Raw genomic sequence first — 20,623 nt, 5'->3', positions numbered from 1 at the left:
TCTGAACCTATATTCTGTAGTTCCAGCAAAAGCAGCCCTTGTACTACAAGCTTTTATCTTCAAAGACAAAGCAAATGAGAGAATTATGATTTTAAAGAAAAAAATGTGAGGCTGCCAAATACTTCTTGTGGAAGATTTCCACTTAAATAATTCCAGAAATGGTGTAATGCTTTGTCAAGTTTATAATGGGTTTTTAAAAAAGGGTTGCATCTATAGAAATCAGTGTTTCAGGGAAGCCAGTTAGTCACATCTTTAAAATAGGGGTGGGGAACCACAGGCCTGAAAGCCAAATGCAGTCATCTGGGCCTCTCTTCTTGGCCTTTGCAAGTCTTCTCAGTCCACAAGCCTATCCCAGCCATATTCTAGTGGCTGTGCTTTGTACTCTTGAACAACAATAATGCCTCTTTTGATTCCCTGGATGGAGGGTAGAGGGATGTGTGTAGAAGTTAGCAAACTATACAAAAGTAAAAAATTCATTCTTTGACCCTGCTCACTACTAGCCTCTAGGTGACTGATTAGAACATTTGTCCATCAGAAGGGGCCTGCAAGTCACTGGAAGTACAACATCTGGGATAAAATGTATATGCAGCATCATAAAGGATGTTTACTAAGAGTTACTAAGAGACAAATTGCAGAAAGTGGTGGAATTTAGGCCTGATTTGAGTCTCAACACTAAAGTATGTTTTTGCGTTACATAAATAAGCAAGCCACTTCTGGCAGGACTGCAAGATTAGAAGCTTCCCTTTCTACTTTCAATTTAATTACAGGTACTGTTACATTTGAAACTGTAACAGTAGTTAATCTTTACTATGGATTGGTGAATGACCAGTTCATAAACCAGTTTCAATAAACCATAGTTAAAAGACTGCCCATTTTGTATCCATTTGGACATAATAAACCACAACTAGTTAAAAGCAAGTGAAAGCTTTGTGACCCCACAATGGATGCAACCCACGATCCCTATTATTCACCTGCATTTCACTTTGGGTTGAATTAAGGCTGTGCAGAGTGGGGCAGACACATTTGCTCAGAAATAAGATCAGTCAAGTATTCTAACATCGATCATTCAGCATTATCCTCAATGTAAAAGCAGCCCTGCCAAATCATTGAATTCCTTATGTTGGCAAATGCCTGTAGATTAAACAGGTTATATTAACATTTAGTATTAGTGCCATACTCCGCTCAGCACCATCCACATGTTTGACACACAGGAAATAGGATCATGTTTGTTCCTCTCCTACTACAAATGGAACACAAATGGTTGTAATGAAAGCCACAATTTACTTTTGGAACAATGCTGTGTAACATTTATCCTAGAGATACAGTAATGCCTAAGGATGTATCCATCATTTCTCAGCACAGATTGAAAGGGCTCCTTAACTGAATTGTACACATTAGAACTCTGCACGCTGTTTATATGTAGGACAGTCACTTCTGTAGTGGCAATGTGTACAGATGACAAACTTCATCACTGTTCATGATTTATTGAAGTGTACATCAACTTCTACTAGTTATATTATGTGCATGGTCCAGTGTCAAAATGTCAACCTGTCAAAAAAATAAACATTATTTAGTTACTACATCTTGCACAACTTTATTTATTAACACACAGTGACAGTATTTTGCCCAAACCAGGAAAATTCATATACTGGCTTGTTCTGAAGCCATTAACCAGTTTCCTGGCACAGACAAAATGGGAAATTATAGTTAACAGAAGACTTCCTGGTTGGTTTGCTGACTCACACGTGGGGGGTGTTTAAGGCTTATTATATGATCATACAAATGGGGATACACTCTACTAACATGAAAAAACAGGCTATTTAGTTGGGCAGAACTTAAAGGTATGCTCACAACTGGATGTTGAGAGGACATGAAAGCAACCACTTTCCCTTATTTCTTCATTAAGATACTCTTGTCATGCCACTCAGTGAAGAACTGAGTGACATAAAATAGGATAAAAATGCACATGCTGAGCAATTGCTGCTATTTGAACTATCAACTTTTCCTTAGCCAACTCTATTAAGACATTATAAAATTTAAACTCATGGCAAACATCCCAGGTTTCAAACATAAGCAAATTAATCTTGCATATCCTGTATCAAATTCTGGTACTATGCATCTGCTCCTGGTGTTTGATTAGCTGAAGAACAGAGTGTTCTGCAAACTTTGTTATGCCATTTAAGAAAGCACTTCTATGTTCAAGCTGAGATTACAGAGACAACAACATACAATACAATATTCTTGGTAAGAAATAACTTCATGTTGTAATCTGCTTAAAGCCCTATGAAATTATTTACCTGTAACAATACAAGTGCTTAGTATCCTAAACTTGCATTTGACATTTCATGTACAGATACAGAGATTTACCTGGATTTCTGGAGGTTTTAAGCCCTACTGGCATCAGTAAAATATGGCAGACACTTACCCATCTTATTTCTGTGTCACGGCTGGAGCTTGCTTCTTAGGCCTCAGTTTAAAATACAGAACGATACTTGCAATCGTTGCATATGTAGCTATAACATACTAAAGACAGAAAAGGATATTATTCCTCTGATCAAACACATTTCAAAGGCTTGCTTTTCTGTTATTTAAGTGCAGGAAAGAGAGAAATTGATTATTAAAAGTACCTGAGTTTATTAAAGCCCAAATCTGACAGGAGGGCAGGGCTGTCCGCCTGTCAAATCACCTAATGTAATAATGCTACCAGGTGACACCACCTTGGGTGCTAAGACATCACCTTCTGAAGTGTGTTCCAAGGAGTTTTAATTCAAACTTATTAGAAACGCATTTCAAAGTGAAGGCCACACCTTCACCCACCTGCCATCTGACACCACAGGATACCAGAGGCAGCGCAAGTGGTTTTGTGCCTTGCAAACCAAATTAGGATCCCTGCCAAGCCTAATTCGGCTTGTGTGCCAGAGGTTCCCACCCCACACATTCCCAAATCAATTCAGGAACTTTTGAGAATCAACTTCTTCTTTGTTTCTTAGCAGTTATTTAACTGGACACTTACATTTCTTCTGCCTACGATGGTGTAGGTATTGAAGTATTTCTGAAACCCTGTGAATTGGTGTTGTGACCCAGCATCGTGCCCTGCCATCACTTAGTCCTAGATTTTAAAAAAGGAAGTTAGTACTGCATCTTTTAAAAAAAAATCTACAGTATCTTCCAGCCAAAGTAGACCAATTTCATTCCAATTATTTACATTTGAGCATGAAAGCATTAGCTACTAAAACTAAAACTACATAGGAGGATCTACTCAAATATGTTATTCTGAATTGTTTGCTACATCTAAAACCAATATATTTTACGGTGCTGACCTTCAAACAATAATGGTTACTTCTGAAGTTAAGAGTTATGCTTAAAGAAATGTAGTATGCGCTTGTAAATAACTAATTGTTTAGCCACCTGAGCCTCCATAGAGCAGGTTACGGATTTGCCACTATTTATATGCATGGGTACCACCTATACTTGGTTGAGTCAATGACCAACAAGACCAACAACTGTAGTTTCCCACCCCAAGGAGCCAGGCCATCAATGTCATAGCTAAAGGCATAAGTCTGGGCAGAAAGCAAGTGCTTTCAAAGAGACCTTCAATCACTGTTGTTCAGCAAGAAGTGGAAGGGAATAGGCATCAACCACTGAACATTCAAATCAATTCACTGAGGAAATCTAGTTAGATCTAAGGAGACGAACTTACCAAATGTTTCTCAACTGCGATTAACACAGATTATCTCCTCAACAAGTGGATTGATTTTACACTGCAAATCTGGGGGGGAAAGGAGAGAGACTACTCATCCTCTTGCAGATTCAGGGACATTACGGAGTCATAAGCAAAGCCAACGAGAGTCTGGTGCTATGCATAATACCAGAACTTCAGAAAAAGGAAACCACTCCGTTTTGCATATTCCCATTGGTATATTTCACCAAACAGAAAGTTATTTTATGCATCATCGTTTACTAGTGAAATAATCTTTCAACAGTTCAAACTGCTCAGTACTTTTCAATCAACATAACAGAAGCTCCTTTAGACCTCGGCTAGCTATTACCATTGAACTAACTTTAGTTATTTCATATGAACTGCAACCTGCGTATAAAGAGTATCAAACACTAAATTACTCTATGTACCAACCAATGACATTCATAACGAGTTTTGAGGACAACACACAGAATAGAAAATGACAGCCTAGATGCCTCGGCCAGGTTGGAAACAGCAGCACAAAAATGCTGACACTTTGGACCTATGCAGCAGCTATTGCCTTACTGAACTGAATTTCAATTGCCATAGCAATCCTTGAAGGTTACTCCTACCCGGGTGTATTTAGATAGGTAGATACTTTATTGTCATGGTACATAGTACAACGAAATTGAATGCCATCCCGACATTTACAGCCACATATACGCATTTATACATTTACAACCACACATACACATACATACCATCCATCACGACTCCCCAAACATCCTATCATTTGGTTACAGCATTTAAAATAGTTATAGCTCTTGGATAAAAACTGTTTTTTAGTCTATTCGTTCTTGATTTAATTGTTCTGTATCTCTTGCCCGAAGGCAACCGTGCAAACAGACTATATCCAGGATGAGATGAATCCTGTAAAATGTTGTTTGCTTTTTTGAGACAACGGGAGCTATATAGTTCGTCCAAAGATGGGAGAGGACGACCGATAATCTTTTGGGCTGTGGTTATGACCTTCTGGAGCATTTTGCTGTCGGTGACTGTGCAACTGGCAAACCAAGCACAGATACAGTATGTAAGTGTGTCACAAGACACTAACAGGGCCTCTACCCCTTTTACAGATGCTACTCAACCCCCCTCCCCAAACAAAATTAACCTGCCGAGCCAAGTCAGCGCCCGCCGCAGTTATTACCCGCTTTCTCCTCCCGGTAGTAACCATTCAATGCCCTTCGCGTGCAAAATGGCGTCGCTCAAACAGCCGTCCTTTCCGCTTTCCTCTGATTGGCTGAGGCGCGCCGCCCTGCAGAGTAAGGCGGCACTGCTTCAGAAAGGTATGGCGTGATTGGGCAATTTGCGTGTTTGTCAAAGTTACCGGATTCCTTGAGCTCTGTGACGACTAATAAACCGTCCCGCGAGTTCTACCACGGCACGGTTTCCTTAAAGCCCACTTCCGGTTGCCCTTTGCTGGCCTCCGAATTCGTTTCCGGGTTACGGAGCAGATGGCGGCTCTCACTCGCCAGGCGTGCCAGTGAAGTTGAAGAAGCGTGGGGAAAAGGTACGTAAACTGAGTTCTCTGGAGAAGAGGGATAATGAAGGAAAGGAGGGTGGCCTAAGGAGAGGGCCGAGTCCGACTGAGCTGGTGATTGAGAAATACAGCAAGATGGGTTACACGTGTAGAACTAGCGTGGCTGTGTGAGTTCCTTGCGGGCTCGCCGCCGGAGTGCTGCTGTGACATGCCTCCGCTCTTCTGATTGCAGGATCTCTCACAGAAGACACGGGAGGGGAGCTGTGTGTGGCTTTATTTAACTTCCGTGCAGAAAATTTGAATAGTCTGTAACCCTAGAAATCAGGGTGTGGGATGATCATACCGCTTCCCCCCCTCAAACTATTTTGCTAAGGGGTTACGAGACGCTGGAGTGTGGAGTATGGGCGACCGTCAGTGCCCCACTTTCTTTTTTTTTTTTTATAAGATTTTATTATTTTCTATTAAGACAAAGGGAAAACATAGCATAAACAACAACATTCACAATATAAAAATACAAAATACAATACATAAACACAACACAAAAACATAATCAAACAATCACAATAAAGAGAAACATATACAAACCTTTAAACTAACATTTATCCTCTTACTTTTCTTGTTACTAACTTCTCTATTTTGAGGGACTTCCCCCATTCCCTCCACTGTCTTCAAAATCATATATATCTTCAAGGTAGCTTTGTATCTTGTTCTATTCACATTAACTCAATTTCTAATACACTTTACTTTGCTTAATCATATCTTAACTTTAACACCAAATCTTAACACAATTCCTAACAATTAAATTTTTCACACAAAAATATCTTACCAACAATTTTATCTAACATATATCTACTAAAGCCGCTATTCTATTTAATTCTGCTCAGATATTCAATTTTACTGTTTTGACTAAATAATCCTTAAATTTCTTCCAATCCCTTGACACCTTCTCCTCCCTCTGGTCCCGGATTCTGGCGGTCAGCTCTGCGAGTTCCATATATTCCATCATCTTCGTCTGCCATTCTTCCACCGTTGGTATCTCTTCGCCTTTCCATGTTCTTGCCAATAAGATTCTAGCTGCTGTTGTGGCATACATAAAAAACACTCTATCCTGACTGGGTATCTCTTCATTGGTTATGCTCAGGAGAAATGCCTCTGGTTTCTTACAAAAGGTAACCTTCATTACCTTCTTGAGTTCGTTATAAATCTTATCCCAGAAGGCATTTACCGCTGGGCACAACCACCACATATGAAAAAAGGTACCTTTCGCATGTTTACATTTCCAACATACATCTGACATTTTGGTATTCATCCTGGCTATCTTAACTGGTGTCAAATACCATCTGTAAACCATTTTCATTATGTTTTCTCTTAAACTATGACAAGCAGTAAATTTAATACCTTTTTGCCACAATCCCTCCCAGTCATCCATCATAATATTGTGTCCTATATCTTTCGCCCAATTTATCATTGACGATTTAACCAATTCATCTTTCGTATGCCACTCTAGCAAAAGATTATACATTTTGGAAAGGTTTTTAAAGTTCGATTCTATCAGTTCTGTTTCCAGTTTTGATTTTTCTACTTGAAAACCAACTTTTTTGTCCATTTTGAATGTTTCATATACCTGATGATAATGCAGCCAGTCGGGGACCTGACTTTTCACTTGATCGTAGCTTTTTAGCTTAAAAGAGTCCCCTTCCTGCTGCAATATGTCCATATATCTTAACCAATTTGCAGACATGTTCGGTCTCTTGTAGGCCTTGGCCTCCACTGGAGAGATCCATCTAGGGGTCTTTCTCTCTAACAAGTCTTTATATCTAGACCAAACCTGGTATAAGGATTTTCTAACTATATGAGACTTAAAAGTTCTGTGGATCTTAGCCTTGTCATACCAAAGGTATGCATGCCAACCGAACATATTGTCATACCCTTCCAAGTCCAATACATCAACATTTTCTAGTTTGAACCAGTCCTTTAACCAGCAAAAGGCCGCTGCTTCGAAGTAGAGTCTTAAGTCCGGCAGGGCAAAGCCTCCTCTCTCTTTAGAGTCTGTTAAAATCTTAAACTTAATTCTTGGCTTTTTGCCCTGCCATATGAACTTTGATAAGTCCTTTTGCCATTTCTTAAAACAATCCAGTTTGTCCAAAATTGGTATGGCTTGGAATAAAAACAGCATCCTTGGTAGGACATTCATTTTTATCACGGCAATTCTTCCCATTAACGACAGTTTCAATCTTGTCCATATTTCCATGTCTTTCTTTATTTCCATCCACAGTTTTTCGTAGTTGTCCTTATACAGGTTCAAATTCTTGGTTGTGAGGTTGATACCTAGATATTTTACTGTTTTAACAAAATTGAGGCCAGTGCCTTCCTGTATTCTTTGAATTTGTTCTGCACTCATATTTTTTCCTAAAACTTTGGTTTTCTGCTTGTTTAACTTGAAACCAGCTACAAGTCCAAATTGTTCGATTATTCCCAAAGCTCTGGGGACACTGCTTTCCGGTTCTTGCAGGGATAACATCAAATCGTCTGCGAAGGCGCGTAGTTTGTATTCCTTCTCTCCCACACGAATTCCTTTTATCTGTTTGTCCTTTCGTATCATATTTAGGAGGACTTCCAGGACCGTAATGAAAAGTAAAGGGGAGATAGGGCACCCTTGTCTTGTTCCCTTTTCAACTTCAAACTCCTCCGATATCACACTGTTTACTATTACTTTAGCTCTTTGCTCTGTATAGATGGCATTAATGCCATTCAAAAATTTTTGACCAACTCCCATCCTTTCCAAATTCTTTTTCATAAATGTCCAAGAGACTTTATCAAATGCTTTCTCTGCATCAACAAACAATAGTGCCGCATCTGTATTTATGTTTCTCTCCAGTTTTTCTAAAATGTCCACAATGATTCTCGTGTTATTACTAATTTGTCTTCCTGGCAAGAAACCTGCTTGGTCTCTATGTATATAATCTTTCAACACTCTTTTCAATCTTGTAGCCAATATATTTGCAAAAATTTTGTAATCCACATTCAAAAGGGATATTGGGCGATAGTTTTTCATTTGAGTCTTATCAGTATCTGGTTTTGGAATCAGTGTGATAAAGGCTTCCTTCCACGTCTCTGGTGCCCTATCTCCTTCTAGTATCTTGTTGCATACTTCTCTTAGTGGCTGCGATAGCCAGTCTTTCAATGTCTTATAATATTTTGCTGTTAAACCGTCCGGTCCTGGAGCCTTCCCCAATTGCATGTTATTTATCGCATCTTCTATCTCCTGTGTCGTTATTGGGTGGTTGAGAGTAACTAGTTTTTCCTCTGGGACCTTTTGCAATCCATTCTTTTCCAGAAATCGGTCAATTTCTGCTTCATCTATCTTCTCCTCCTTGTACAGTTGCTTATAAAATCTTTGAAAACACCATCTGATTTCCTCAGGTTTCTCCACGTTTTTTCCGTTTACTACCAAGGTATTGATGACATTTGCCTTTTGTCTTTTCTTCAATTGCCAAGCTAGTAATTTTCCACATTTATTAGCCGATTCAAATGTTCTTTGCTTCATCATTTTCACTTTCCATTCGATGTCCTGATTCATTATGTTGGCATATTGGGATTGCAAGTATTTAATTTCTTTTTGGATTTTGACACATCTGGGATGTCCTCTTAATTCTTTTTCCTTTTCTTTGATTGATTTCAACAATCTCTCCATCTCTGCATTTTGTTGTCTCTTCTTTTTTGCTTTTTCACTAATGAGAAATCCTCTCATTACCGCTTTACTTGCATCCCAAGCAATTCTTTTCTCCACTTCGGAGCTCCAATTTATCTGAAAATATTCTTTCATCTTTTTCGCCGCTCTTTCCACTAGCTTGGTGTCTCTCATCAAAGCGTCATCCATTCTCCATCTAAAAGAGTCCTTGGAAATCATTTTTAAATTTAACTGTACAGGGTTATGGTCTGAAAGAGTTTTAGGGCCAATTTCTGCCTTTTGTATTTTTGGAGCCAATTCATTCGATATCCAAATATAATCTATCCTCGACCATGACTGCTGAGGTTCGCTGAAGTATGTTGCCTCTGTATCTGTGGGATTTTTTAATCTCCAAGAGTCCACCAAATTCAAATTATCCACCATTTCGAAAAAAGTCTTTGGGAGTTTCCCATCATTCGTTAATTTGGTTCTTTGAGATCTATCCATTAGTGTGGAAACTGCACCATTAAAGTCTCCAAGGCAAACTAATTTGTAATCCAAATAGTCCAACAGCAGATCATGTATTTTCTTATAAAAAATTGACTTTCCATCATTTGGTGCATAAAGTCCCAGAATCAAGAATTTTTCGCCTTGTATGTTAATTTCAATTGCGATGTATCTCCCTTCTTCATCTTTAAAAAGCTGTCTTGGGCTATATTTCTCCTTTGCGTATATCACTACTCCTCTCTTCTTGGCCTTATCCGATGATATAAACTCTTGGCCTAATTTTTTGTTCTGTAGTAATCTTCTATGACGTCGGGCTATGTGGGTTTCCTGTAAGCATATTATATCCAAATTCTTCTTTTCTATGCTATAAAACACTCTGCGTCTCTTTGGTCTCTGATTCAATCCCCGGACATTCCATGTCATTAACTTGAGCGCCATTTTCCTTTCTCTAGTCTTCTCCTCCAGTTGCTTCTCCTATCTTGTCTTCCTCTGGATCCTTGCCTGGGCTGGGTAGGCTTGGTGGTGGTCCCGGCGGTGGTGGAAATACCTCTGGAAACCTGTAGAATTGTGCTGGGTCGAGTGGTGTGCCTTTAAATTGTTCCAGGTGCTTGTCCAAAAACTTCTGCTTCTCCGCCAGGGACCTTATTCTTATCTTTTTTCCTTCAAACGTAAATGCCAGGCCTTCTGGAAATTCCCAACTGAAGGGGATTTTCCTTTTTCTAAGCTCAGTTGCCAAATCGTTGTAGGGAACTCTTTTGTCAAGGAAAAATCTGGGGATGTCCTTATAAAAAATTACTTTATTCTGCTCAACCACCAGGTTGTTTCTATAATGCAAGTCCAGAAAGTAGTCTCTGTCGTGTCGATCGTGTAGCACAATCAAACAGTCACTGACTGTTTTACTGCTTTTCTTTCCTCTGGAGCCTCTTGGACCAAATCTGAAGGCCTTCACTATGCGTGCTGAGACGTTGATTTCTTCTATCTCCCAAAATCCTGAGAATAACTTCACTATGTAGTCTTTTAGGTCTTCCCCTTCCAGTTCTGGAAGATTTCTTAGGCGGATGTTGCCCTCTCTTTGATGTAGTTGCAGAAACGCGAGGGACTCTTCAACAGACCTCTGTCGTGATCCAATACTCTCTATCTGTTCCAAATCTAAATTGTCCAATTTTTCCTCTACCTTTTTTATTTTTTCCTTGACCACTTTAATTTCCTCTGAGTCCTTTTTCAAGGTGGTCACCTCTTGCCCAATCCTATTAATCTCTTCTCTGTTCTTCCTTACGTTCTCCTCAATTTGTCCAATGGATTTTTCTAGGGTCTGCGTAGAATTTTTAATGTCAGCTTTTATATCAGCTTGTAATTTTTCTATTGCTGAATTCACTGCTGTATTTCCTGATGAAACTTGATCTTGTGTTTGCTTCAACCCGTCAGTCACGCTTTTCAGTCCTGCTGCAATTTCTGCAACACTAACAACTAATTTCTCCATTTGTTCCTGTAGAGTTAGGGAAACAGAGCCTTTTCTTTTTTCAGAGCCAGTTCCTTTTGATCTAAGTTCCATTCCTTGTGGGCTCTGTAACTGTAATCTCAAGGTCACTCCAGTTTCTGTAGTAACAATCTCAGACATTCACAGCAGAAGGCCAACAGTCCCAAAAGTAAACACCAGGTGGCCAGCAGCTCAGTCCTGAGAACAAAGAGGCTGCTGAGCCAGGAGCCCACACCAGTCCCGAAAATCCAACTTTTAGGCAAAGAGTTTTAATTTTCCAAAATATAAGTTCCTTAAAGCCAAGAAGGGCCCATTTTCATGTAGCCCAAGTCAGTCACAGTTCCTAACTTGCAGTGTTACCACCAAAGTCCACAAAATAACTTGTATCTGGTTACAAAGAAGTCAGAATGTCTCCACTGGTAAACAGTCACTGAAACACCAACAAAGGAAAAAAAAATGGCAACAATATATCACAGCCCGCTACTGACCCGGAATCCTAATCCAGAGGGTGAGGGGCGTCTTCTTTTGCCATATCAACTGTTTTTAAGTCTTTAAACATCCTTTAAACAACTTTTAATCAACTTTTAAAAAGTTCGCAAAACTTTTCCGTTAGTCGCGGCTTTGATCTTTTAGCGCTACCAAGCTCGCGCAAACAGTTTAAAGGGAACAGGCTTCCTTTTGCAGTTCCTCTGTAAGCAGTGCTCTTAAAACTTGTAAAAATAATCCAATTCTTTAACTTACAGAGTTTCTTTGGAGATTTCTATGCAGGAAGTGCCGGGTGCTCGAGTCTGGCGGGATCGCTGCTTTGATCCTCCGCAGGCAGACGCTTCTTCAGTCCCGTGCCGGCGCTCCGCTCGCCCGATTTTCCCCCTTACGAGGGTCAATCGGGAACGGAGACGGCACGTCTGGGACCCACGAAGCTCAGGTCCACGGGACGCTCTTCCCGTGGCTTTAAGGGACCCGTGGCGCAGGCACAGAAGTCCCTAAAGCCTGGCGGAGGACGGAGCCGTCGGACTCCCGTCCGCCATTGACCGGCACCTAACCGGAAGTCGTCAGTGCCCCACTTTCTTCCCACTAAAGCCATTCATCCCGTTTGTTTTTGTTATTTTTTTAATATTGAAAGCTGCTTTATGGACATAAAAGCAAAGTGAAAATAGTGCTCTTATCTGCCCCGGCTTCCACTTTTTGCCTTCTGTGCTATATACAAATGTTTATATTTAAAAACGCAGCAAATGATTGCTAGATTTTCTGAGTGTATGTGGGGGAAATGATTAAAATCCTGGTATGGTCATGAAGCAAAGTCATTTAGAAGAGTTCATCTTGTTCGTGAAATGCTCTCTTTTTAGTTTGCCATAACAAAAAGTTATGGGTCTCTAATAGCTGCACAACAGCCAGAAATCAACAGGTGAGTTATTTTCTTGGCAGAGTGATAGAATCATAGACTTGGAAGAGGACCCAATCATTGAGTTGGAAGGGACCCTGAGGATCATCTAGTCCAGGGGTCAGCAAACTTTTTCAGCAGGGGGCCGGTCCACTGTCCCTCAGAACTTGTGGGGGGCTGAACTATATTTTGAAGAAAAAAAAAATGAACGAATTCCTATGCCCCACAAAGAACCCAGAGATGCCTTTTAAATAAAAGCACACATTCTACTCATGTAAAAACACGCTGATTCCTGGACCGTCCGCGGGCCACATTTAGAAGGCGATTGGGTCGTATATGGCCCCTGGGCCTTAGTTTGGGGACCCCTGATCTAGTCCAACCCCTGGGATGCACCCATGAAGGGGTCAAACCTGTGACCTTGGTGTTATTGGCACCACGCTCTAACCAACTGAGCTAATGGTAGAAAAAACTGTTTATTGATCTCCGCTTATGTAGGCATTGAATACTTAGAATCTTGGTTCATGAAATAACTCTTGGTTGCTTAAGAACAAAGGAAGGACTAGCTTATTTTGTTTCTCTCTGCCAGTAGACATTTGAGTAGGTGTGGTACAGTGTTAACAACATTTATGAGCTCTTGTTGTCCTTGATGCTCTCATGAGTGTTGCCTTGTTTTAGAGAATGAATCATCTTCAAAAGCACAACGGTTATTTTTTTCCTGTTATTTTAAAGTCTGTTCTCATTCTAGAAATGAAAATGTTTGTGTTGATTTTGCCACTTTGAACACAATTTGTATATGCAAATAACTTTGTTGCTTCCATTGCAGAAAGACAACCATGTCATCTGTAGAAGAGAATTTCCCTCGAGGTGGCCCACAAAGGAAAAGTCAAGAAGAAAAAGTGGCCAGACAGTCAATAGTGCACCAGGATAATTTATTCAAAGTATGCAAATTGTGAACATATTTAGTTGCCTTCTGCTAATTCAGATCAAAGGTTCATCCTGTAGCTTATTGTTGTCTATTCTGCTTGGTAGCAATTCTCTAACTGCTTACAGAGGTGTTTCTCAAACCCTTTTACCTGTAGCAATTTTAACTGGGGTTGCCAAGGATTCAGCCCAGATTCTTCAGCATTCAATGCATATGCTTTATCACTGTGCTACAGCCCCAGATTGATGTACTGACATTGTTCTTAAGAATAACTCAATAAGCGGTTCTGGGAACCCTTCAGGATAAAATAGAAATGCATGTGCTGTATAAACAAGTTTCCTGCTGATTAAACTGTAGTTTCTGATTTTGGCTCATTTCAATAAGCCAGAGTTTGGCCTGGTTTGGGCATATCAACAAATTGTGGTTAGTTTAGTTTAAACTCGGAAGTGAATGCTTCAAATTTCTTCCTTTGATGTGTGTCAGAGAAGGAGAGAGGAGGTGGATCACTTCAGCCTCAATTTTGAGCTCACTTGCTTCCATAATACTAAACTGTGTTAGTGCAGGAACTTGTAGGTCTCAAGATGTTGTTGGTCTCCAACTCCCACCAGCCCTAGCTACCATGGCCATTCGTTAGGAATGATGGAAATTGTAATCCAGCAATTTCTGGAAGGTCACAGGATCTCCATTCTTGTTTAACTTTAGATCTGTACTGCTCCTTTGAGTTTCAGACCAGGGCTTCCTTAAGATTAAACTCTCTTAAACGTGCTTTTCTGCAGGTTACGTTCATGGGTCCCTTTGCAGCTCTAAAACTATATTCGCTGTAAGGTCCTCGGTTAGTTGCTCATAAGTAAGCAGGCAAAACTCCGAGTTTTCCTTTAATAGTTTTATTGTGCAAACTATGTACAGTGCAGAGCTAATAAGTTCATGTCTGTATCAAGCGTCGGCAGAATCCGGGAATGGCCCTTTCCAGTTCTGACCACAACAAAAGAGTTTCGGTATATGAAAACCCCGCCTTTCATCCTTTCGATTCACCCCTTGACGCCTTTGGGGCGACGGAAATTGCGTGCCTCCTTCATCGCCCCCTGGGCTAGAGGAGTGCAGGGTCTCTCCAGCATCCTCAGAGCCTCGACTCTCCATCCCTTGAGACCCATGCCCCTCCCCACTGGAAGCCTCGCTGCTCCCTCCGCTGCCAGAGGAGGTGCTGTTGGTCAGGTGGGGCCGGGGCTCTCTGTAACATCCCAAGAGCCCTTCCACCACCTTGCGCTGCGCCAGGGACAGTTCCCTGACACTCTTGTTTTAGGGAAGCAACTGTCTTTTCAAAATCTTGAAATGTCTTTCTTTTTTTTTAACTGCCTTAGACGCAACATGAAGAAGTGACCAAGAAAAGAAAGAAAAACCATCAAGATGAACCAAAGCCAAAAAAACTCAAGATTGAGAAGAAAGTCGTTGTAAAAATTGGTGTTAAACATTTTGAATTTCTAACAGTTGAGGTTGGTCTATAATTTGTATTATGGTTTATTTTCACACTGTGGCAAATAACTACACAATAATAAGTAGTCGAAACAAAATAGAAAATTCTTTCCAGTATCACCTTAGAGACCAACTGAGTTTGTTCTTGGTATGAGCTTTCGTGTGCATGCACACTTCTTCAGATACACTTTTTTCAGTGTATCTGAAGAAGTGTGCATGCACACGAAAGCTCATACCAAGAACAAACTCAGTTGGTTTCTAAGGTGCTACTGGAAAGAATTTTCTATTTTGTTTCGACTATGGCCGACCAGCAGGGCTACCCACCTGTAACTGGAACAATAATAAGTAGTACAATTTCAGATAGTAGTGTATGAGACAGGAGTAGATTGTACATCATTGTGGTATTGAGAGATAATTAATAGCATGCAGAAGGCAATGATGTAATTTTCCCCTTCTGCTTTTCTTTCAATTTTTTTCAGTCTTGTTAAAAAGGGGACTTACAGCTTTTATTAACATCATACCTTTTCCCCCTGTCGGGGACAGTCTAGTTATGTACAACACATGAGAAAAATGTGTTTCTGAAAGTTTCTCATTACATGTCCTTGGTTTTTTAAACAGTCCCTCACTGCAGGGGTACTGCTCTTAGGATGCGTGAAAGAATCTAATCCGTTTGAGCTGGTGATCAGCTTGCCCAATGGGCTCACTGGATTTGTGCAAGTGACACGTATAAGTGATGCCTACAATGAGATGCTGAATGAACAGGTGGCTACAGACGAGCACTTAGAGGTAAGACAAGGTGCATGTGTGTCACGCAGTTGTTTGGTGGGTTCTGCAAGTACCATTAAGCAGCAGGTTTCTTCTGTTCAGGGCATTCTCTTGCCTCCTCTGTTTCCTGCTGTGTCCTGAAGAGGCCTACATTGTAGAAGACCATTTAGAGCTGCCTTTACAACACCTGACTTGCTTTGGTTCCAAGATGGGGAACTTGAGGCCATCCAGATGTTGTTAGCCATCCCCAGCAGCTGCAGCTAGAGGTGATGTGAATTGTAGTCCAACATCTGGAGTGCCCTGCTTTAGTGTTTTGCACACTGCAAGAATGAAATTAATATCTTCGGAACTGAATAAAAACAAAAGAAGGTAGACCTTTTTTTTTAAAAAAAAAAAAAACCACACACACTTCTAGATTTTGACTGACACTACCATACCAGTCTGGAACAACATATGCCAGTAACATGAATTTCCTTTGCCTTGTCATCTGTATTTTGGAGGAATTAAGCTTTGAATAGTTAAATGGCTATATCACAACCCCTTCAGTAATCAACATTTTCCGTAGCATGTTCAAAAATGTAGTTGTATTGCTTACAGCAGAACATTTTGTTTGGTCAAAGTTTCAGAGCCAGTGACTAGATACTGCTGTTTCTGTTTTGATATGTTCATTATTTTAGTCTTTATCCATTAAACTATCTTTTTGCAGGATCTGAATTCTCTCTCAGATCTCTTCACCCCAGGAATGCTGGTCAGATGTGCTGTGGTTGGTGTGGACAAAACTACTACAGGTCGTCAGAGTATACAGCTAACAATCAACCCCAAAGATGTCAACAAGGCTTTGAATGCTGCCACTCTGAGACCAGGCATGGTATGAAACATCTGAATTACCTGCCTCTCCAAATTTATTTCATGTAGCTTACAAATAATAAAATATTATAAAGCAAAATAAAAAGCACAAAACTACAACAATTAATAACAACACATTAGCAGATAAATAACTTTGAAATGTAAAGTAACAATTGAAAGAAGCAGTAATAAAAACACAGTGTGGTGAATTAAGATGTCTGGGTAAATAAAAATGCCTTTACTTGGTGCCAGAAAGACATCCATATAGGTGCCAGGTATACAGACCTAGAGAGGGGCTTCCATGGAAAAGAACCTCTCTGGTATCGTCACCTGCCCTAACCTCAGTAGCTGGGGAACCTGGCAATGGGCATCATCAGATGAGCTCAAAACATATCATCTGTTAATTTTTTGTGATTTGATATGGTAAAGTGTTCTTGTGCCTTTTATAAGAATGCAGAGAATAGAATTTCAGCAGGTGCAGATATCTTGTCCTAATATTGTTGTGAAGGGTATAGGTCTCGTTTGTGGGAGCCCAAAGTCCTGTTTCTTTTCAGGGAAACTTGAGTGCTTGAGGAGGGAGGAACAACAACAAGGAGTCTGATAAATTTTCCTTTAAGCTTACACTTCTTCTCCAAACAGCTGCTCTCCGGCTGCATCTCTAGTGTGGAAGATCACGGCTACCTTATTGACATAGGCATCCAAGCAACGAAAGCATTTCTGCCTCGTCAGAAAGCCAAGGCCTACTTGCAGTCAGCCAACAAAGGTATAACTATGCTTGGGAGTACTGGGTTTAAGGCTGGGGGAGAAGCAAATGGGTGGTTTAGAGAACTGTAAAATCTTAGATTTGGGAGTTACCAGAGGCAGAATTTACTGCCGTGTGTGTGTGTGTGTGAGAGAGAGAGAGAGAGAGAGAATCTTGAGTACAGATCATTGTACAGTAACTTATAAGTGGCCAGCTGTTGCCTGGCTTCTCTTGTTTAGGAAGCTTTTTATGCAAAGTGGAGTATTTCAGTCTAGGATGAAAAGCCTTTTAATGTGATGAACATGTGAAAGGATTTCAGAAGTAGCTGGTGCCTGGAAATAATGGCCATAGTGGCAGAAAAGTAATGTCAAAGCTTTGGTGATAAGTGATGATAGTTGCATATGTTGGTCTCTTAGGAACTGAGCTGAAGATAGGCCAATACTTCAACTGCCTTATTGAAGAAGTAAAGAATGGTGGGAGGATAATACGCATGGCCATTGATCAGTCGGAGGTTGCTGCAGCTATTGCCACAGAAGAACAAAACTGGTCCCTTGGCAATTTGCTACCTGGTCTAGTGGTGAAAGCCCAGATTCAGGAGGTAAGCTGTTCTTTACGAATTAATGTGCTAATCTTATTTTCTTCTCTCTTGGAAGAGTACAGTGAAATTACTAAATTCCCTAACACCTGCATTTTAAACAAACAATGCATTCACTTTTTCACAGCTGTGAATTGTTCCAGTCTGACTACTGAGTTTGGTTAAAATATAAGGATAATTGCAAAAATAGAGGTTTTTTTGTTGGAAACATCTATGACCCTGTGTCTGAACCACATGAGGTTTTTGGTTTTTTTGTCTTCTATCTTAACCTAGATTTTTAAAAATCTCTATAGGGTGATAGTAAACATTAGCCCTACTCAAGCTACCCCGTTGAAGTTAATGGACATGACTTGGGTTCATTAATTTCAATGTGTCTACTCTGAGTAGGACTTGGTTGATTACCACCCTAAAATGTTATTAAATCTAGTGATTTACCGCACTAGAAGACATAATTTGGAACCACCAGCAAAAGAATCATTAATATTGTATACATATAAGCATATAATACATATAAACCATAAAACACACATTTACATTTCATGACAGCCACATTAGAACTTACTATTCATCTAATATTCATCTAGATCTGTCAGAGAAATTATTCTGTTTAATTTTACCTCTTTCAGGACAATTTTTGTTTCCTTTTGAATATTTCCAGGTGACTCCTTTTGGAATTTCTCTAAGTTTTCTGTCTTCCTTCTCTGGATTTGTGGACTGCATGCACATGAGTTCTACAAAAACAAGAAACTACTCACCAGGTCAAACGGTAAGTGATTTTATAGCAAGTCTTAAGTTGTGTTAAGGTGGTGCTGCAGGACTTGGTTAAGATATGAATTGAACGGGTGCATTTCTATATGGTTTCGCCACGGTCATGGAGGCTAGAATGTTTAAGAGAACTACCATTCTCAGCACATTCCCTATTTTTCCTACAAACTTAACACCTCCCCCCCTCTCTTTGTGTTTTCCCCTCCAGGTGAAAGCATGCATTCTCTTCAACAATCCTACCTCCAAGGCAATACGCCTGTCTCTGCGCCCAGTTTTCCTGCAGCCTGGCACTCAACTTGGCAAGCTGTCTAGTGATCAGATTGGCAGCGTAGTTCCAGACTCCACAGTTGAGACCTTTCTCAAAAAGACTGGTGCCATCTTCAAGCTCGATGATGGCTGCCTAGCTTTTGCACATGTAAGTAACTCCATGCTGATTGCACCTTGTAGGAGGGTAGACCCTTTCAACCATCATGGCTGATGTTTGGAGAGCAGTACAACAGCACTTTTGCCCATTACCGATTCAATACATAGATGTGTCTTGGCATCTGTTCGTGAATGTGTTATATGACGTCTTAATTAGTGCTGGAGTATTGAGAAGAGCCCAGAGTCTGAAGGTAGCAAAGAGCTTTTCTAGATTCCTTTGTTGTTTGCTCGCCCTTATTAGATGCGATCATAACCTCTGTGGTTACATTGTGATCATAACCTCTGTTGTCTCATTGTGATTCATATTGGAAGGTAGAATCAGACAGATGCAGCATCTAGGCTTTGCTTTGCTTTCTGGATTACAGCAGGGTTAATCCTAAACTAGAAAACTGTCTGGATTTATAATTTAATTTCATTTTCTGCACTATCTTTATACCTCTTTCAGATAAAACATCTTTCAGGTACTGCCAAATCTTTCAAACCTGCAGCATTCAAGCCTGGAAGCAAGCATAAATGCCGAATTATTGACTACAGCCCAATGGATGATGTGGTGGTGGTGTCTCTCAAACAGTAAGCTTTAGAGTGCAATTTGAATGAACCAGTCTATGAAGTGTCTTTATATACTCATGTTTCAAGCATATTTCCATGTCTTAAATTCTATGCATAGATGGAACTTCCTTATGCCTAACAGATAATCAATACATTTCAGTTGGGACGTAAGTCCCATTGCTTTCAGAACAGCTGTGATGGCTACATTATACACACCTGTGCAGTGGATTGCATCTGCACATTTAAAAAAATGGTTCCACATAGGTATCCAAACTTTCTGCCTTCAGGTGATGTTTTGCTCATTCAGTTACAAAGGAAAATCTGTTGAGTTCCATTCTAGCATCTGATGAATTTCTGTCCGGACACATCCATTATTACCCCACTCCATGTACACCAAGGCCAGTATCAATCTAGATCATGGCACACAATGTGAATGATATTTAGCCCAATGATACCCTACCTCATTTAGATCATATACAGTGGTACCTCGCAAGACGAATGCCTCGCTAGACGAAAAACTCGCTAGACGAAAGGCATTCGCTAATGAAAGGGTGACTCGCAAGACAAATTTTCCTATGGCCGCGACTCACAAAACGAAAACGTTTTGCGGGGTTTTTTCCGTAAAACCGCACTTCCTCCGACTGTGCTTCGCACGCAAGATGAAATTACGCTATACAACAACACTCGCGGAACAAATTAATTTCGTCTTGGGAGGCACCACTGTATACCAAGTTTCATACTGACAGCACAGATATAAAAAGAGCCAGTATGGTATACAGTGGCAGGCTAGGAACATAGGAGACCAGGGTTTAAATCTCCACTTGGTCATGAAGCTCACTTGGTGACCTGTTCAGAAGGGCAGGAGGAAGAATTGGAGGTGGGGGCGAATCAGTTCTCTTTACTCTTTCATCTGTTTCTCTTCTACCTCACAGATCAATTTTCACTTCCCTTCTTTTTGTTTGCAGACACATTATTGAGGCTCCATTCCTGAGATACCATGATATTCATCCTGGACAGGTGGTGGAAGTAAGTTCAAGGAGAGAAAAAATATCCTTGGAATCTTGGTTATCTTGCTGAACAAACCTGAGGCGAGGGCTTTGGTCCAATTTTGTCCAGCAAGTATTTCCTTCTGAATTGTGTGCTTAATGCCTCTTTGTACCCAAATCCTGCTGTGTGGCATTAATGGAACACTATTAATTTCACTGTAGCCTAGCAAAGCAGTTGCGTTAGTTGTACAGAAATCAGTCTGGTTTCTGCTACATTCCACAAAGTTATGTGTAATGGATTTGTCT

General features: G+C 40.4%; 2 protein-coding genes across 5 annotated transcripts in view; one reads left to right on the top strand and one right to left on the bottom strand.

Moving 5' to 3' along the window:
* Positions 1–1,295: 1,295 nt before the first annotated feature.
* Positions 1,296–5,088, bottom strand: ATP5MD (ATP synthase membrane subunit DAPIT). 4 transcript variants are annotated; one of them, XM_033149751.1, is made up of 6 exons: positions 4,851–4,935; positions 4,709–4,711; positions 3,701–3,769; positions 3,014–3,109; positions 2,426–2,523; positions 1,296–1,548 (listed from the first exon to the last, which is right to left on the bottom strand). In XM_033149751.1, exons 4-5 carry the CDS (start codon positions 3,098–3,100, stop codon positions 2,431–2,433), a joined length of 180 nt encoding a protein of 59 aa, XP_033005642.1. In that variant the 5' UTR covers positions 3,101–3,109; positions 3,701–3,769; positions 4,709–4,711; positions 4,851–4,935; the 3' UTR covers positions 1,296–1,548; positions 2,426–2,430. The 4 variants fall into 4 exon arrangements, with proteins under 4 accessions (XP_033005642.1, XP_033005643.1, XP_033005641.1 ...); XM_033149752.1 differs by lacking the exons at positions 4,709–4,711; positions 4,851–4,935 and adding an exon at positions 5,067–5,088; XM_033149750.1 differs by lacking the exon at positions 4,709–4,711 and having other exon boundaries at positions 4,887–4,984.
* Positions 5,089–5,154: 66 nt separating this feature from the next.
* PDCD11 (programmed cell death 11) overlaps positions 5,155–20,623 on the top strand; it is a 35,036-nt gene continuing 19,567 nt past the window's right edge. Inside the window, exons 1-11 of the mRNA XM_033149747.1 lie at positions 5,155–5,249; positions 13,078–13,192; positions 14,535–14,666; positions 15,265–15,432; positions 16,118–16,279; positions 16,897–17,020; positions 17,416–17,597; positions 18,253–18,360; positions 18,568–18,774; positions 19,228–19,352; positions 20,297–20,357. Of these exons, the coding sequence (XP_033005638.1) occupies positions 13,088–13,192; positions 14,535–14,666; positions 15,265–15,432; positions 16,118–16,279; positions 16,897–17,020; positions 17,416–17,597; positions 18,253–18,360; positions 18,568–18,774; positions 19,228–19,352; positions 20,297–20,357 (1,374 nt within the window). The 5' untranslated portion in view covers positions 5,155–5,249; positions 13,078–13,087. The remainder of the gene's footprint in view (positions 5,250–13,077; positions 13,193–14,534; positions 14,667–15,264; positions 15,433–16,117; positions 16,280–16,896; positions 17,021–17,415; positions 17,598–18,252; positions 18,361–18,567; positions 18,775–19,227; positions 19,353–20,296; positions 20,358–20,623) is intronic.

The sequence above is a fragment of the Lacerta agilis genome, chromosome 5, assembly GCF_009819535.1.
Source record: "Lacerta agilis isolate rLacAgi1 chromosome 5, rLacAgi1.pri, whole genome shotgun sequence".
Taxonomy (NCBI): Eukaryota; Metazoa; Chordata; class Lepidosauria; order Squamata; family Lacertidae; genus Lacerta; species Lacerta agilis.
This window is presented reverse-complemented; position numbering and strand designations above follow the sequence as displayed.